Source organism: Eufriesea mexicana, unplaced genomic scaffold (assembly GCF_001483705.2).
Source record: "Eufriesea mexicana isolate 0111107269 unplaced genomic scaffold, ASM148370v2 scaffold6248, whole genome shotgun sequence".
NCBI lineage: Eukaryota > Metazoa > Arthropoda > Insecta > Hymenoptera > Apidae > Eufriesea > Eufriesea mexicana.
Genome location: NW_016914133.1, coordinates 321,125 through 340,629, shown reverse-complemented (window position 1 = coordinate 340,629; position 19,505 = coordinate 321,125). Strand labels below are relative to the sequence as shown.

General features: G+C 30.4%; 2 protein-coding genes across 2 annotated transcripts; one reads left to right on the top strand and one right to left on the bottom strand.

Annotated features, from left to right (window-relative positions):
• Positions 1–12,022: 12,022 nt before the first annotated feature.
• On the bottom strand, positions 12,023–14,128 carry Prp31 (pre-mRNA processing factor 31). Its single transcript, XM_017906861.1, has 8 exons — positions 14,003–14,128; positions 13,670–13,867; positions 13,369–13,573; positions 13,112–13,281; positions 12,872–13,029; positions 12,516–12,806; positions 12,210–12,434; positions 12,023–12,127 (listed from the first exon to the last, which is right to left on the bottom strand). Exons 1-8 carry the CDS (start codon positions 14,118–14,120, stop codon positions 12,023–12,025), a joined length of 1,470 nt encoding a protein of 489 aa, XP_017762350.1. The 5' UTR covers positions 14,121–14,128.
• Positions 14,129–14,793: 665 nt separating this feature from the next.
• cta (Guanine nucleotide-binding protein subunit alpha cta) lies at positions 14,794–17,556 on the top strand. Its single transcript, XM_017906858.1, has 5 exons — positions 14,794–15,568; positions 16,283–16,543; positions 16,735–16,785; positions 16,903–17,120; positions 17,199–17,556. Exons 1-5 carry the CDS (start codon positions 15,347–15,349, stop codon positions 17,554–17,556), a joined length of 1,110 nt encoding a protein of 369 aa, XP_017762347.1. The 5' UTR covers positions 14,794–15,346.
• Positions 17,557–19,505: the final 1,949 nt, after the last annotated feature.

Here is a 19,505-nt window from a genome sequence, read left to right as displayed (position 1 = left end):
AGAAAAAGTATTGTCTAGAGAATTGTTGGAGATGATGTAAAATCATGGACGATCGAGAATTGATATACTGGAGGACCGGGGTTCGATTCCCGTCCATAGTTTTGATAATTCTTTTAAATATATTGTTTGTTTTGTTTTTATTTTTCGCCTATGAAAACAATTATAAATAAAGTTTCTGCATAAACAAATTTATTCTTTACGCTTCCTTATGCTAGTATATATTTATTACAAAATAATAGTATTATGCAAGAAAAATATTTTTCTATAGCAATCTTATTTACTACAGGAAGTACAAAACCTATTGCTCATGTAAGTATTAATTATTAAATTAAACATCCTATAAGAATGTTGTCTATAATTCCAACTTTGCTGTGCAGCTATAAATTTTCATGAATTAATTACAAAAACTTGGCAATTTATTAATTATCTACTGTCGAATTGATTTCTAGTATCCAGTTCGAATACAAATTTTACCGCCTGCGATCAGCGCCATCTATGATTTTAGCTCATTTGCTCGGAAAAGTGATAAGAATATAGAATAGGCAAGGAGGTCGTCGAAGAGCTCGTCACGAAGTAGACAAGGACATAGAGGGGATTAATTACTCAATTTCCGTAAACAATTTGTGAACTTTTATAATTTCATTGCAAAGCTGGAACTTCAGGCTGCATTCCTCTATAATTTCTGTAAAGAATTTATCTCTGAATTGTTAGTTATTAATTTTTATTTGATGGCGTCTATGATTTCGTAACGGCGACCATCACGATCTTTCGTGAAAATATTTAATACTCAACGAAACTAGAAGCAAAATGTGATCAAAAATTATATGAGAAGATTCGCAAGGACATTGTTTTTATAATAAGTGCTTAAAGTTTCATAAATTAGTTGCGTAAAGGATAGTAATTAATGAAAAACCGTCTTCGACAACAATTCAAACACTGCGCGGAATAATTATTAATAATTAATTAATTAGGGACAAATTTATATCGAAAAGTATATTGGAAAGTTCGTGAAGGATCTGGCTTTATGATGCAATTATAAAAATTAATAAATTAATCTCAGATATTGAGTAATTAGTGAATTTTCCACAGCCAATTCGATTTATTAAAATATATTCGGAGCACATAACCAGAGTTAGTAAACTGACAATATATTTTATCGATTCGGCCGCCATCGAAAAAAGTCGACTTTTGCCACTCGTTCTCTGACCGAAATTTTATGACCAAAAATCAGTAAAAAATCTCGAAAGGTCGCGAAAGCCATACGTGCTCGTAGGGCACACTGTAAGCTCTCATATACCCAAATCTCGCACTCCTAACTTCACTGTCAAGCTCGCAGCAGCGTCAGAAGTAGCTCCCAATATCGACATACTTACAATCAGTTTATATTAATCGTTTAGTAAAATTAAAAAATTAAAAATACTAATTTTATACATGTGGGACATTTTTACTCTGAAGATTTTAAGATGAGGATCACAGTTGGATTAAAATTAAAAATGGCAGGAACTTGCTTCTTTTTCTTCTTAAATTGAATTAAATGAATTAAATCGCTATCTTCGTTTTGTATTTTAGGCGAGATACATAGCTTTAAAGAGTTTAGGTAGATGGGATAGCCTTAAGGATTTATCTTTCTCGTTCGCAACTTGGGTATGCGTCTGAGGGATTGTAATTATCGCGACTGCGCAAGGAAATGTTTGAAAAAATGAAATTTGATACACGTAGCTTTCATGCATGAATAATGGTGCAATTATTGCAATACTGGAAATGCAAATCGGCTTTATGTAACATTTAATAATGCTATTAGCATTCTTTTAAAGCGAAACTACCTTCTTTTGCAGGAAGATTCAAACTTTCTCAATCTGCAGCATTCACGTGAGCAGAAATAGTTAAATCTAATAAAATCTTGAAAATAAGAATAATAGCACGATTATGATACCTTATTATATTAATTTGAAAAAATGTGATAAAAAATCAAAAAATTCATTTAACAACGAAGAATAATATAATTATATAATTTATATATAATTAATAGATCATTTTAGCAAAAAGACAGAACATTAGTTATTGTTTTAAATTAAAAATAACTATACTCAAATGCTTTTAAATCGTGTTATTTTTACATCTGAATGGACTTCCTGTAATAAAATTTCAAAATTATTACAATCCAGAACTACCTCTTAGATTTAATATAGACAGATGATATTTCGATACTAATAATTTTCTCGTTAACTCTTTACAGAATAAATTTCTTATGTTACTATCATTTTAGTATTATTTCCTGGTATTCCTGGAACTCTTTTTACATGCTCTTCTTACAGAATATTCATTAAAATAAAATCATGTAAAAAAGGTGATGAAGATATTGATTTCCAACAAAGTATAAAACTTGTTTTAATCAAGGTGAGCAATACAAAAAATAATTTAATATATAAATAATTATACAAAGGTAAACAAATATCGCGCAAAAAGAGTTTCAGATATAATAATATATCGGGTATCTTTAAAACAAGTACTGGTTTCAGATGTTTTAATGAATAAAATTATGAAAAGATCATTACTAATTGTAAGTAAAATTCCAAAATTGGCAGGTACGCGTAACATAATGTTATAATAAATTGATTGTTGATCACAAGATTTTAGTAAAAGATATCGCAATAAATCTAAATATGGTAAGATTATTACAAACTTGTTTATTTGATTAATTTTTAATAAACAATTTACATGTTATTCGAATCATTAAATTATCAAATCAGTAAAAATAGCAATTAATAATCAAATAAATAATATTAGAAATTTAATGTATTAAGAACAAATTAAAAAGTATTTCCGATGAAGAATGGGAAAATAGTATTTTAATAACATTGAATATGTTGAGAACCACTGCACCGAATATACCCATTCACACGCTTCAAGAAGCAAAACTCTTATTAGAAATTCACAATAAAATTATTCCTAAAGTTCTCAAATATTTCATGTTTATATTAATATTTCTTTCGACTTCTTATTAAGACATCTTCCTCCATATGTAAAATATGAGAATTGATTATACAACTTACATCTATGTAATACTTAGCACGCTCGAAACAAATTCTTCAATTAAAAACTCTCTAATTAGGATCAATAATCACAGGAAAATAATAGTTCTTATGAAATTATTAAATATTTCAAATCCTTCAAATGTTCAAGAAGCTATAGCACCGTCGTAATAACCAAACAACGATAAATCTCTTAGCCGACTCAATTGTCTGAATCTATGATGAGAATAAACCCTTATAACACCTTTCCCAATACCCGGATTACTCCAATCCCTGAAATTGTTTGAGTTCGCCGTTAAAGATGATTTATGATACGATTAAGAACGATTATTTTTCAGAATTTAGGACTGTACGTTTCCATCACCTGGATGACAAACCTCAAGCAATACGTGATCAAATGATTATTTTCAGAATATTCTATATCACAGTATACATTTAGTTCTCCTAGTTGTTGACTTTCCACGAGTCGATAGCGAATTATCTTGCCATAAACTTTGGTATTTCTCGAGACAATGACTGATCACCTAACGGTTCGCGTGACCAAGTTGAACCCTGCGAAAGCTTCTACAGGGTTGACCAAACTGTCATCCATCCCTCGAAACGAAGTGATTGTTCTCTTTCTACAGAAACAACACACTGAAGCGTAATGGAACGGAGAACAGGTGTAACACAGGCTAAAAACAGAGGACACAGAAAGGAACTTTAGGACAGAAAAATTTAGATACCGAAATGAATATAGTGCACAATAATCGCAGGAAAACTGGAAAAACTCACACAGTACAGACACGTGAAAGAGTTGCAGAACGGAAGGACCCAGGCTTACAATAGAGCTGCAGGACACAGACAAAGAGTATTAGAATAGATACTTTAGAGTATAAACAATAATTATATAAATAAAAAACTATAATAGAGTACCATGTGAATTCATTTTGTTACCACGAACCTAAGTCTGTCACAATACTTAGCTGAGATCTCCGAGTAGAAAAATTCGCACACACCTCCCTTGTGCAATACCCGGTGACAATAGATGACCCTAACATTTAATGACATGTTCGTTCATCAACTTACTTGTATATACCACGACAGTCTCTTATAGTATTCTCACTGCAGAAAAATGATATACCTATTCAGAGAAAAGGATGTCGTTAATTTTAGTATCGATATTGTTCCACTTAAGATCCAGATAGATAAATAAATAAAAAATAATATTAAATTAAGGAATAATCGAACCTTTAGCTAGTTCATAAGTCAATCTCCTCTGAGATGTCCAAGCAAATCATTGTACATGCATTCGTTGAACGAAAATGGCAAATTGTCATCGATTATGGAAGATATCAGCTCCCAAATATAGACGGACATTCTCGATCAATTAGGTCACGTCTAATATTCCATCAGCTTTGACACAGTGTGCAGATTTCACAAATTTTCTATGAAACTGAAGCATGAGCTAAAGGAGTGTCCTCGATGTCAGTTGAATATCATAAATTGATTTATTTTATGCTGTTTGAATTAGAAACTTTATCTTGTTTGGTATAAGAAAACATGTACAAACTAATTTAAGTGATACTTGATGTTTCACTTATTCAGATCAGATATATTAAACATGTACAAGATTATAAACGCAAATGAAGTAGTATCAGGTGTTTGAATCGGCGAAGAACACTTTGGAAGAACATACAATTTTTCCATATGTAGAGAAAGTAATTTGAAATTCAACGAGACACTGAACTCACGAAAAACATTAATATTTAGGCTATGTTACTTATAATAAATGTATAAAACTAAATTTCGATAAGTGACCAAGTGGATTGCATTCATGGAATTTCAAAGTAAATTAAGAATTACATATTTAATATCATCTGTTATAGACATTATGCTATTTACGAATGTTAGAAATAGAAAAGAATCGATTTATCAATTCATGTATCGATCTCATAATGTGTTCACGCTCATAAATTATGTAGGTAAGTTTGCGTGCTGAAAGAGACACATTTCTACTCGAAATCCTGCAATATTAATATGTTCTATTGAATATCTGCAAGAAGGTAAATTTAATATTTAATATATCATTTTTGTAATAAAATATTATAAAATCATTTGCAACACTATATGTTATAATACTTCGTCACATATTCTGCAGAGTAAGTTGGTAACTAGTCCTTGCTGCTTTCGACGATGACTGTACATTAATGCATAGAGGTTCAGTGATCTCCGAGAATATTTTAATCCTTTTCTTAAGCGTTTGAAATTATTATTCCTAATTTTCATTTTATTTTGGCTCGATAGAATTAGCTTTAACATTTCTCCCACCAGCTGTAGAGACACGCTGTGTATTATACTCATTAAATAGTCACGGTCATGTGCCATACAGTAATGGAAAATAAATTTTTAATTGCTAACGTAAATTACTATAATTACTTTGACTTAAATATTGTTTTAACAACATTTAACAAAATTAACTTTACCTTGAATTTAAAATAACTTGATGAATCGTGACTATAAAATAACAAGCATAAAAGGTACTTTTTAAAACAATTTTATAATTTAGATTCGTTTAATAGTTTTTACTTATATAATTAATATTTTGCAAATATGAATTTATTTCTATTCATTATATTTATACCTTTACATTATGCGTTTCTTCATTTTTAAACTTCCCGCTTTTTTTGGTATAACTTATATCAACATACAATATTATGTACATATATAGTGCATTATATATTTTTTCATCGAAAATATTCTTTGTCCATTAAGAAAATTGTTATACTTATTTTGTGGGTACAATTTCTTCTATTACAGCCTGTAATAAATAATTTCAAAATAAATATTTCGATATGCCTTTAAAAAACAAAAATTAATTCTTATCGAATTTTATATATTATACGTCATGTAAATTTAATTACGTCAAGTATTCTTATTTTATGCATAAAAATGTCGAATAATTTAAAAATTAATAATCAAATACCTCTCTAATATGCTTAAATGTCTAATACGATTCAAATAGATTCATTAACCTCTAAAGAACGTTTGCTAAATTTCCTTTACACCCTATATAGAACGCAAGAGAAACCTGCTGACACGAAAAGACGATCGATGCCGTCACGTCAAACAAGAAAAGCAGTCTCCAGTGGGAAACAGAACTTCTTAAGGTAAAAGTCCGTTAGAGAAGATCGAGATTGCACGCGTATTCAGCGGCTGCGAATGCACCGGCATGTAGACCGATAAAATTTCATTCATCGACCGATCAGATTTCATCGGAGAACGCGCAACAGTCGATAATGGCTGCGCGTGCACACGCGCGTGCGCTTACATCGCGCGTATGTGCGCATGCGCTCGCGTCGCTCGCACATACGAATTTTCACTCATTACGTGACTGAAGAACTCGCGCGTTCGCTAATTTTTCCCGAATAGTTTTTACTTTGCAAAAGCGTTTCATGGATTAGTGCCTGATACATGCAGTTTTCGAACCGTTCAGAAGGATGTGTCGATCATAGAATAAGATTAGACGAAATGAGTGAAACTATATAAGCTTTCCACGGAAATCGGATTCTTACTAGCCTTATGCGACTTCTACTCGTGCGTTTACCTTTCAATAACCTTTAAGTTAATTAATATTGAGAGTTTACGTAAACGTGAAAATTAATTATCGTATACAATTTTTTAGATGTTATTAAACACTTGCTTATCTGAAATTTATACTGTACTGACTGCACGCTAACAAAATATTTCAGGATACGGAATTTTACGTAATATAACCTATTCGCAGTAAAGCAAAAACGCTGTTGTCGCCATACGAAGTATTGAGTAATGCAGAACACAAGATCGATTAATGAAGTCTGTCGATGAACATAATTCGACAAATGTGATTAGAATTACATAATAGTACGAATTGTACGCACGTCAATAATCAAACAAATGCAATAATACGTGACAGGTACACAATAATAATTACGAACCGAGAATTGTACACTCATAAAACCATTTAATGGAAATCCTTTTTAGCGTTGTACATTTATTTCTTATAGAGGGATTTATAAGAAAACCGTGCATAATTAGTACCAACACGAACTCGATCTTTTAGAAATCTTAAATTACTGGCTATATAGGATTTAAAACATAATAGAAATAGAATGGATGTAAGTAATCCTTTTTTGCATTGATCTGTAAGAAAACGGAAAGAATATACAATTTTTGTCCCTTTATATGGGCATCGTTAGCAAAACGGGTTAAGCAGGTAACGTTTAGTTCTAGACTTTCACTCACGTGAAAATTCTCTTGACAGAACGATTTTGTTAATCGAAAACTCGTAGGGAAGAAAAAACCTTTGCTCTTTACCGCGGGAAGTGGTATCTCATCGCTTTCTCGTATAATGTTGCATATAACTGCGAATTGCTGATGCGGGAAAGTATTCGCATAACTAATACACCTTGCTTCGTTATGCAATCACGGGTTAGACATCGGTTTAAAATACAAAATACCTACGTGCTCTGTGCATCGAACGTAGTTCAAGTTTCATTACTTCATCGAAATTAAATACCGTTGCATCATGCTACGATTTAAAAGGTTAATATCACTTCGAATCTCGCACCAGTTTCAAAGCTGAAAATGTTACCCACCTATTTCATTTCAGTTCTTTCGTTTGCTCATATCGATGCATTATAAAGAGCAAGGTAAAAAGATATAAACTATCGTTTCCTATTCATTGTGGATCTCTGTCCGTAGTAACTATACTCGCTAATTAAATGATGTATGTAATTTAAATTATTCGCTCGCATAAACATCTTTGCCGATAATTGTAAAATTTCACGCAAATGATTTTCGAGATACCTTTTCTCTATTGCTACTTTCGCACCTACCAATTAAACAAAAAATGTAACTTTGCTGCAAACGTTTCGACATAATTTTTCATATTTAATTAGACGTTGAGTTGATTATTCAACTTTGGTGAATCCTAATTAACTGATGTTTATGAGATGAAATAATTTTAAATAATTCCAAATTCCATGTCAGTGGTCGTGTCAATGGCCAAATAAAAGAAAACCTTAAATGATACTACTTAAGAGAAGTATGTCGAAACAACTGTTTATGTATATGATTACATTCGATCATGCGTTAATTTGGTTACCAAATAAACTTTGATGAATACTATCTAATTGGAAATTAGTGCATATAATAAAAAAAAAAATGTTATTCCAGTTACTACGACTATAATGAAATGTAAAAAGATCATAGTTATTAGCAGTTTGCTGGTTAATAGAAGTATCTCAGGATAATTTTTCACGAGACATAATTATATTCAATTATGGTTTAAACTGACCATTAAACTTTGATAGGTACGTAAAACAAAATTCATTTTAAATTTCATTTCAACGATTATGACAATAAACAAAGGTAAAGAAACCATAATTAAAATTTATTACTTAAAGTAAGTATTCCAGCATAATTTTTCACAGAACATGATTTCAATTATACTTTAAACTTTGGTGAGTTTTAATTTGCTAAAATTCAGTACACGAGGTGGAATTTTGCTACTACATTTGTTGAAACATTTAATTCATAAGGATTAGTAATCTGTAATCACTAACAGTACTATATAACATCTGTTGGTAAGCTTTTATAAGTACCTAGACATCAATCCTTTTCTTTTATGTCAATCGCGTAATCAAACACGTGCATTTCCTCGTTGCAGAGATGTCTTTTCTACTCACATATAACCACGAGGACTAACGGTCAATCATCGAAAGAAGAAAGTATACAAACGTCAATATACATATAATTTAAATTTTTACATGGTCTACTTCTGCTCGACCATTCCAAGGTTTGATAAATAAGATAAGAAATACTATGTTCATAGAAATATAAAATACACTGAATCGGTATTTTTGCATGAACAAATATTATTTTGAAGTACTAGACTATGTCTAGTAATGTATTTAACTATTTTGATACTTAACTGGTACTGGAAAAAGTATATGAAACCCATACGTTTTTAAAAGTGGTAATTAATGTAATTAATTAAATATATAGAATTCATAAACTCATGAATCGAATACTATGATTTAAAGTGGAAATTACTTAAGGAAATCCCACTTTGCTCGTATGACGAATTTATTATGAGGTAACCTTTGATTGAGAATTTATGACAATCACATTGATAATAATCAAGAAACGTGATATAAGATTGTATGACTACATTATCGACACTTAGTCAGTTAATTGCTGATTATAATTGATAAGGAAAAAATCGAACTGCGAATATTTATTAATAGCTATGTATAGCTTTACCTACATTTATATGCATATACAATGATATCAATTCTACAGAGAAATCGTATAAATATTCAAATACAGGAATTCTTGTTAATACATCTTTAATTTAATGACCTGTTGAGCAATTCGTAATATAGGTCAACATATAGAAAATGAATGAATATGCAACTTTATTAATTTATGTAACTTAACATTCTTTATTCATATCTACTGACACGACTAACCGAATATATTATACAAATAACTATTAGTAACATAATTTTTTCATACTACTAATCGAAATCTGAATTTATTAACATGATAAATAATGATAATGCTACGGTCTTATATCGATGTATATATCTTATTTACATCTTATTTTTTGTTCTCTGATATGTATAATAACACACAGGGTGACTCATGCCAATCATTACAAATGAAAATTATTATTTCGTGACTATAAATAGTACTTTTCTTTTAATATATGAAATATTTTTACAGAAAATAAATTTGAAGCTTTGAACCACATTCTTTTGTTTAAACGGGATGCTATATTTTTGGATCCGTGGATATATAAATCACATAAAGGTAAAGATAACAACGTGTTATTATAGCTACTATACACTTAACATGATCACTTGGACTGTTTTCATTATTAGGTTGATTTTTTTCGTCTTTTGTTAAATAATTAATTTTGTTATTATTATTGTTAAATTTCTTTATAATTATTTTAATATAACAATTATTTTTATTATTATCATTGTTAAATTTCTTTATGTTTATGGCAAAATAATTTTGTATTAGTTCTCTAATAACTAAACAATTGGAAATAATCGATGTGGTCATGTTACATAGTCCATCCTGTATATTAGTGTTATTACTCGCCAACTATATTATTAAAATGTTAAAATAGGTGTTTCAATGTTCATGTATTATTTTTAAATATTGACAGTGTTGAAGATTTGTTGAATAACAACGGTAATAGTTGCCATTTCCTTGCCGGTTCCATCAGTAAGAAATAAATTTCACCAGTCAAGGTTATTTGAAAATAATATAATAGCAAGTCGTATTCATCTTTACAGGCAGTATATGGTCACGGAATCATAAATGTAACATGTCGTTTTGAAAAATTAAGCAAATCTTATAGACTCAAAATTTATTCTCTATAAATATATTTTATGTACCAAAGATAATATGTCCCTTATAATCATGAAGTCCTAACAAACTATTTTTCGATATTTTACTTTATTTAAAAAATCTTCGTCTGTAACAGTTTACATAATTTGTCCCGAATTGAAACAATGACATAAACACGCGTTACATTTCATTCATTTTCCATAGAGCATAATTAAATTTTCTTTTTCACAATTCTAGTAAAGATAGTTAAGAAACGATATTCTTTTACATTAAAATAACTTAACTGTCACAGAAACAGTCATAAACAAAATATAAGAAAGATAAATACATGTACACATAAGACAAAATTTTTACCATTTGCAAAATGATTTTCAAATATTTTTTATTTAGACATTGATTTTTGAAATATGCTAATACCATTAATTCTTTGCAATTAACGACTATGGTTGATTTAAAAAGAAAGTAAAGACTCACCAGAGCGTGTCCAACAGTCAGTACAATCCTGACATAACGTGAACCAATCATTCTTTAAGTCTTTAAAACTCGCCATGGTCGGTCGTCAGGACTTATTCCTTCGCCACCGGTTTCTCCGATGGATGCACAACGAAGAAACAAGAATTTCCACCTTGTCACAGCAATGGTTTCTTATGTTTTCCGTGTCACAGCAAAAACACAATCACACTTCCCGCGTAATGTTCAGTGGAACATACGACCAACGTGAAACTTCGCATAACATACGCAGCAACGTTCTCGAGAGGAGATGAGAACCGAAGACAGAACACACACGAGTACTCAAAGCACTCGGCGATTACCTTACGACACCCAGTTCTGGTTTGCCGTTCGTTCCACCCGGTGTTCTCTCTATCCTTGTCCTATCTTTTACCACCACGACCACATCTCTCGCTCTTCCATGTGTCTCACATGTGTATAGCCATCTTTCTTTCTCTAAGTTTGTTACATGCCAACGTCCTTCTTCACTCTAGTTACCAAGTCTTTCGTACTGTTTATTTTTACGATCAATTCTCCACCAGGTCGTCTGTCATCTATCATGTTTACAAGTTGTCTACGTATATAGACATAGACTTACGTCGATATATTTGTTTTCGGTTACACTCGTATTAGCCAACATATTTCACTATTTTTATTAAGGATTAGATTCTTGATTAATATATACAGTAACGAAATTTTAAACTTTAATTGTATTGCGTCTTCTTGATCAGTACTCATTTTTACAAGAAAACTCTATGCTAGTTACATTTTAAATAATTTGTCTACACTAATTTGGAGTTTTCTTAACGGTATAACACGTACGCATGCTCGACTTTTAAACGTTTCTAACTTGAATCTTTATTATTAATACTAAGTAGAAAAATAAAAAAACCAAATACTTTATGTGGTTCTAAAACTCTTCTGCTTATACTAAAACAATGCTTTAAAAAAAATTAATAGTGATGCACGTTATAATTATTTCTTTGTTATTATTTAAATGACATAATATACAACGTATATAAATAAAGTGTATACGGCTTTTACAAAAGAAAATATATATAGCTAAAATTGACTTAGTAACGAATACGTTACACTTTATATTATGTACAATCTTCTCATGTCTTTTTCACTTTTAAAAATCCAGCTGTATTTGAAAAATATTTAGCATTAGCTTCGTTTACTTTCTTTTCTGCAGCTTGTGGGTTTACAATTTCCAAGCCCTATAAATATAAACATACATTTAATTTAATATTGGAAATTAAATTAGTTTCAGTCATTTAATATATTAAAATAGTTTTTTACCTGCAATGGAGTAAATGCAACACTAGATGCTGTACCAGAAACTTGCTTTTTAACCGTTGTACTACCACCCCATTGTTGTTGCTTTTGCAGATTTTTTTGGAGTGTTTTCGATATCCGTACTTTTGTTTTCTCATCGATTTGTGGTAATCGAATACGTCCCGTTCCTGCCTTGCCTATTGTTCCACGCGAATAGCCAAGATCCTCTTGATAGGCATCATTTTCAATCTGTAGAACCATTATATTTTCATTAATATAAATATTATAAAAGACCATATTTAAAAAAAAAACAACAACAAAAAAGCTTACATCGGCGAAATTCATCCTATTTGCGTGTTTCCTAAATTCTGTAATTGCATAACGTTCCTTCATTTTTCTGACACGTTTACCACCGCGTTTCTTTCGTCCTGGATCTATAGGTTTTGGCAAAGGTTTCACAAATTTTACAGGAGGTGGTTCTTGAAGTTTATCAAGCTTCTTTTCGATTTCTTCACGGAACATTTGACCAATACAACCATCTGTACTTTCATGACAAGCATCAACTCGAGCAGCTAACATACTTTTTGCTGCTACAAGCCTGGCTGCTTTTCTTCGTAGATCCTGAAAGTATAGATAAGTAACAATATAAATTTTTAAAGGATATATCTAATATATTTGAACTTTACTGGTGGTGTTTCTTGTACAATATCAGAATAATATATAAATCCAGTATGAGGAAGGGTTGCAACTTGAGAAAATCCAGATAATGTGGTTTTTTGAGAACCCAGGACTAGAACATTGCAAGCTGGCATTTTTGAAAGTTTTGTTAATCCTCCTGCAACACCTATGGTACACAATAAAATATGCATTAATACAAATTAAACAAATTTTAGATATTCAAAGAAGTATATTTTATTATATAATACCCATAATTTTTGCTGCTGTAGATGCACCAACTATCACAGAAAGATTTGGTGCAATAAATGCCATTCTACTTTCAACATACTCAAATATTTTTAATTTGCAGTTATTTAATTCTACTGCCATATCACAAGCCTCACAAATAGCTTCTTTTTCTTCTTCTGTTAATAATTGCCTGTAAATAAACCAATTTTATATTTAAAGTTTATAAATTTATCTTAAATACTGTCATACCTTATAAATTTATTACATAATAAATTACCCTTGTGTGGTTGAAGCAGTAACTGATACTACCATAATTGTTGCTTGAGTAAGAAATTGTTGTAATGTTTCATTATTCTTTGCTCTATCTAAGTCATTTCCTAATTCTCTAACTGTCATTACATATTCTAATGGACCAACGACTAATGACTCTAATTCTGGAAATCTTTTGGAATATTTATCTCTGGTAAATCGATGTATGGTAGCTGAAAAATATAAATTACAATATACATATGTAATAACATTGCAATCAAATATAAGAATGTGCTATAATTACTATAAAAGTATACTATTAATTATACCTATTTCATCGTCAATATCTACAGCCATATTGTTAGCTTCAACAATAAGTTGATATTCTGGATCAGACTCAACAGGCCCAATAATATCTGCTGATTTTCTAGGAACTTTGCTGTATTTTTCTATATGTGACATTACTTTTTGTAACTGTTCTGAATCACGAAGTTTTGCTAATTCTCTTACAGAAGCTACTTTTATTTCTGCAATTAAATTAAAGAATAACACAATAATGTATATTAAATATGATATTCATAAATATATTGGATAAGACATTCAACAATTATTTCTATTTGTAATTGTATTATTGTAAAAATAATGTACTGTAGAAAATTAACCTTCTTCGATGCTTTTAGAAACAGAAGTCGGAATAAAATCCGGCTCTGGTTCTTCTGCAATATGGTCACTATCGTCATTTTCTTCAAGATCTGCTAACAATTCATCCGCTAACGACATATTTTCGTTAAAAATTTACTTGAAATATAAAATACTTCCTCAATTTTTCTGTTTGACAATCGTCTTCGTTTACCTACTATAGCGCCATCTATATATCACTACAGTTTGGAGTCTATACAGTGTAGAGCGGCGTTCTCAAAACTGAATTGCTGCGATTGGTCAGTACCGATATCTATCATATTCACCAATCTACCACCTTGTCATCGTCTCGTATGCATCAGTGAAAAACCGGCTTACAGTAACAGAAGGTAAAGTACAGTAACGCAAGGTAAAGAGATTTGTCGATTGACGATAGTATGGAATGGAAAAATGAGTTGTTCTCTCCCCACCACATTACCAAAACCGTGTGATCATTGACGCACGATGTTCGAGGGGAATCGTCGTCGTGGTGCATTGCAGTATCGACAAGGATAAAGAAAAAAAGGAAGGCCTTCCGACGAATGACAGCGCGCAAAACCGATCACGCGGCTGAACCGGGAGATGTGCTTTCGGTCGGTGTCAGAGACCGTGTGCGTACCGTGTACGTGTATGCGTTGCGGCAGTATCTCACAACAAATATGTCGTGGTGGGGAGTACATTTTCCCGTTTGCTGTTTCGCATATTTCTTCCCCCGCATTATTATCATGTAGTTTGGCATAGGTGAACCCTTGCGTATTTCTTTCAATACCGAAAGGTACAGGTGTGTGTATGTGTTGATACAATTGTTAATCGAGAAGGAAGTTTTCTGCATGAAAAGCGACAAGGGTCGCCTCATCGAGGATAAAGCGCGATGAGAACGATGCGCGAGTTAGCTCTCTTACTCGGTAATTAGAACGATTATTTAATCATGTCCAATCCGCGAGGAACCAGAGACGACCGTGGGCAGGCAGCGGCGTGAGTCTCGCGGTTAATGGTAGGTGTGGAGTCTCGTGTGGAGTTGAAACGACGACGTGTGTTGACGTTGATTCGGTGGTTGCGTTCCCCGGCTACGCCTAGGTGAAAAATGCGGTTCTGAATCGCGACGTGCGCCGATCCCGTGCAATCACGAACAGGTTGTTCACGGGTGGCTCCTTCGATACGCACATTACGTTACGATTCTTACTCGCGAACACAGACTCGTGTTCGGGTCTGCGTGTTGTGTGTGTATGTGCAGTGTTTGGACAATCAAGGATATATTCCTTCGGAAGGACAGCCTGACACGGAAGAAACGCCGGAAGGAAGGAAGAGGAGGGTAGCAGGGTAGCAAGATGGCGGGATCCTTAACGTGGTCGTGTACTTGTTGCCTGCGGTTCAAGTTCAGCCCCGAGGAGATCGAGCAGCGTTACAAAAGTCAAGAAATCGATCGAATGCTGGAAAAGGATCGTCAAACTCTTCGGCGACAGGTTAAGCTGCTGCTCCTCGGGGCAGGAGAGAGCGGAAAGTCGACATTCCTCAAACAGATGCGAATTATTCACGGAATTAAATTTGAGGTAAGACATCCTCAATTTCCTCCCAAGACAATTTTATTTCCAACTTAATCTTCTCTTAGTATGTTACCCCGGATATTATCATTATCTTTCATAGCGTTTCCACTTTGGATTATGTATAATTCACTGATAGAAAACTTTAATTTTGTCTGAGCTTCTGTCAGTGTTATTGTAGTTGTTGTTTAAATATCCAACTATAGGAAAGTGTTTAATCGAAATATAGAATTTAGAAAATATGGGAAAGTGACCTAAATTATAGACAGATAATGTTTGTATTTTTCTATTTAAACTTCACTGAATATGATTTAGTTGTTATATATTTTCATTACTAAAGAAATTTAGTAAGTTTGTATTTGTGTTTGTTTATTTTCACTTTGTAATGGTTATAAATAAATTGATTCACAAATGACTGTTATTAAAATAAATTTTTATAATTAACTTATAGCTTTTTAAACAAGTACAGAGATAATTTAGAAGAATGTTCACAAATAGACTTCAAGTATAGACTATTAAGTTTACACATTTACTATCAGTATGTTTATTCTACTACTGATAGCAATCCTAATCATTGATTATACATGTTACAGTATATGAAATAAATTGAGAGCTATATATAAGAAATGGGTTTGAAGATATAGACTTATTTAAATTATTTTTTACATTTATGGCAAAATAATAAATTTATATAAATTTAATATTTGTAATTATTTGTTTCAGCCTGAATTAATTAAGGAATATCAACATGTAATTTATCAAAACATAATTAAGGGAATGAAGGTATTAGTAGATGCTCGTGACAAGTTAAATATTCCATGGGAAAACCCTAAAAATTATGATATTGGTTATCAATTACTGAAATTTGAAAATACTATGGTATTAGATGCTAGATTGTTTCTTCATTACGTACCAGCTTTACAAAGTTTATGGAAAGACGCATCGATCAAAAAAGCCTTTGATAGAAGAAGAGAATTTCAATTAGTAAGACATATTTTATTTTTCTCAATAATCACAATGTGTTTTATATTATAATTATTTTAATTTTAATTGTAATACATATATAGGTAAAATATGAACTTAAGTTCACATATAAGTCAATAAATATTGAAATTATCCAATTTATTTTCGTATTATTACATTATGTAATTTAAAAATATAACTTCTCTTTACAGAGTGATTCAGTTCAATATTTCTTGGATAACCTTGACAGGATTGCAAGAATGGTAATATTATTTAATTTTATTACCTAATTTCTTGAATAAAAATTTAATGTTTATAATAGATCAAACTAAATATATAGAAATAATTTAACAAATTTTATGAAATTTATATTTTTCCAGGATTATGTACCTACACATCAAGATATTTTACACTGTAGAAAAGCCACTAAAGGAATTTCAGAATTTGTCATACAAATTAATAATATTCCATTTCTGTTTGTTGATGTTGGAGGACAACGATCTCAAAGACAGAAATGGTTTCAGTGTTTTGATTGTGTTACTTCGATACTGTTCCTTGTTTCATCATCTGAATTTGATCAAGTATTGTTAGAAGATAGGTATGTTTAATTAAAATTAGCATATTAAGAGATTTGGATATTGAATCATAATGTAACAAGTCTTTATTAATGTTACAGGAGAACCAATCGGTTAGAAGAATCAAGAAATATATTTGATACAATAGTCAACAATATGATATTTGGTGGAGTGTCTATCATTCTATTTTTAAATAAAACTGATTTGTTAGACAAAAAAGTAAAATCACCTGATACAAATGTTCGTTGGTATTTTCCACAATTTACAGGAGATTCACATTCCATGAAGGATGTGCAGAATTTTATACTTGAAATGTTTATATCTGTTAAAAGGGATCCAAGAAAACCACTTTTCCACCACTTTACTACTGCTGTGGATACAGAAAATATAAAGGTTGTATTTAATGCAGTCAAGGACACAATTTTGCATAGAAATTTGGAGTCTTTAATGCTCCAATAATGATCAATGTATATAAAAAGTGAAATGACTTTTGATGCAAAGATATGCATTCACCATTTAGTGTTTGATACATAGTGAAGTGAAATTATAGTCAAAAAAGTATTAAGATGTCAGTTAGGAAAAAGTTCTGGTAAGACAATATATATTATGTATATTGTATTAATGTAAATCACGTGATTATCTCCGTTTATAACGGTAAAGTAAACGTTTTCATAATAGTTTTATACAACAAGGGAAGTAAAAACTGCCTAATGAAAACATGTATTGAAAATTTTTAATGCTCTATACACTATATATATATATATATACACACATACATATACATTGATAATATATTTCCATCTTTTTGGATGAATATTGATTACTAAAGGGTTGTATGAAGACTATTATATACAATTTATTGTACATAGTATCTTGTATTCTATACATTGTCAATAACAACGGTTTTACATGTTTGTATAAAAAAAGGATCAGTTTGCTAATAGTTTAGCTAAGATTTTTCTATTTTGTACAGATATTTAATCCAGTGCTTCTCTTTTATATTAAAGCATATAATGGAAATGCTGGTCACGTAACCGGTATCCACAAACATAAAAGTAACTTATTTTATACTTAAGATTAATTAATCTATCTTTCAAAATATATCTTTGTTAACATTGAATATTAAGTAACAAGAAAACCAAATACTAGATCCATGCCATATAAACCAAATGAAACTAACCAGTTTGTGTTCAAATTGCCATGTGCAAAATTTGTTAATTTTTATGTACTTTCCTTTTTCTTGATTTAACTTGAAAATTATATATAAAGTTCCAATATTTCAAAATAACATTATGATTTTTATACTTTTATATTTTCGATTTTTTTATTTTGTATTTTCTGGAACTAAATCTTCGTTCGATTATTATAATTCAGAAAAAAATAAAAACTATAATTTAAATTAATATAGTTCTCTATAGTTAATTACTGTTTTGTTTAATTTTTTCTGTTTATAATGTAAACTTTCAGTATTTTCTAAAATAAATGGTGTACAAGATTTATACGGAAAAGCCAATAATTGTTTCAGTTTTTGTTGAATAATTAAGTAACACTTTTTTTTCTGATAACTTTTGATTTTGATAACTGATCCTTAATTCGACATTATTTCTTTAAGAAAAAAATATCTGATCAGTATTATTATTTTTTCATGTACAAAGATTCAAATAAAATTGGTTTTTTAATTTGATAATAATTTTCCAGAATTGTGCTTTATTAGATTATGAATATATGGCTTAACACTATGTAATTTTTTTTTTTTTTTAATATAAATTCTTGTTCCCATGCATTTTGTAAATTATATGGCATTGTATAAGTGTTATGTAACATAATTAGGATGGAACAATTGCATCAAAAATTAGAATGAGAACTGTTGGCAAAAATGTTTTATATAAAAAATTTGATAATTTAAAAATTTCTAATTGTAGGGAACAATTTTCTCAATTGGAGAAACAATTGTAAGCAGTACTATAACCAAGGATTTTATGTAATAATTATTATAATGAAACCAAAGAGTTTTAAAACTTATTAATGTAATTTATTTCCACTAGTTTAACATAACATCTAATTTTATAACTACTTTTAAAAATACGTTTATACACATGTATACAGTTATTTCATATTTTCTGTCTTGGTCATTTATTACATAAAATCTTTGTTTTGATTATCTTTTGTATGAAAGAAAAATGGAAAACATAGAACATTAAAAAGATTGCATTTTGAATCAAGCGTTTTTGAAGGTAATAAAACTGAAATCAATATTTTGTTGTGTTTGTATATAAAAAAATTTTAGATATAGTGTGGCAATATGAAATGTTAGTAAATTGAATTTTTGTATGATTTGTATCATGCAAGGTTAATGTGAAATTTTGATGATTGGTATATTTTCGTAACTGATACATTTTACATTCCTA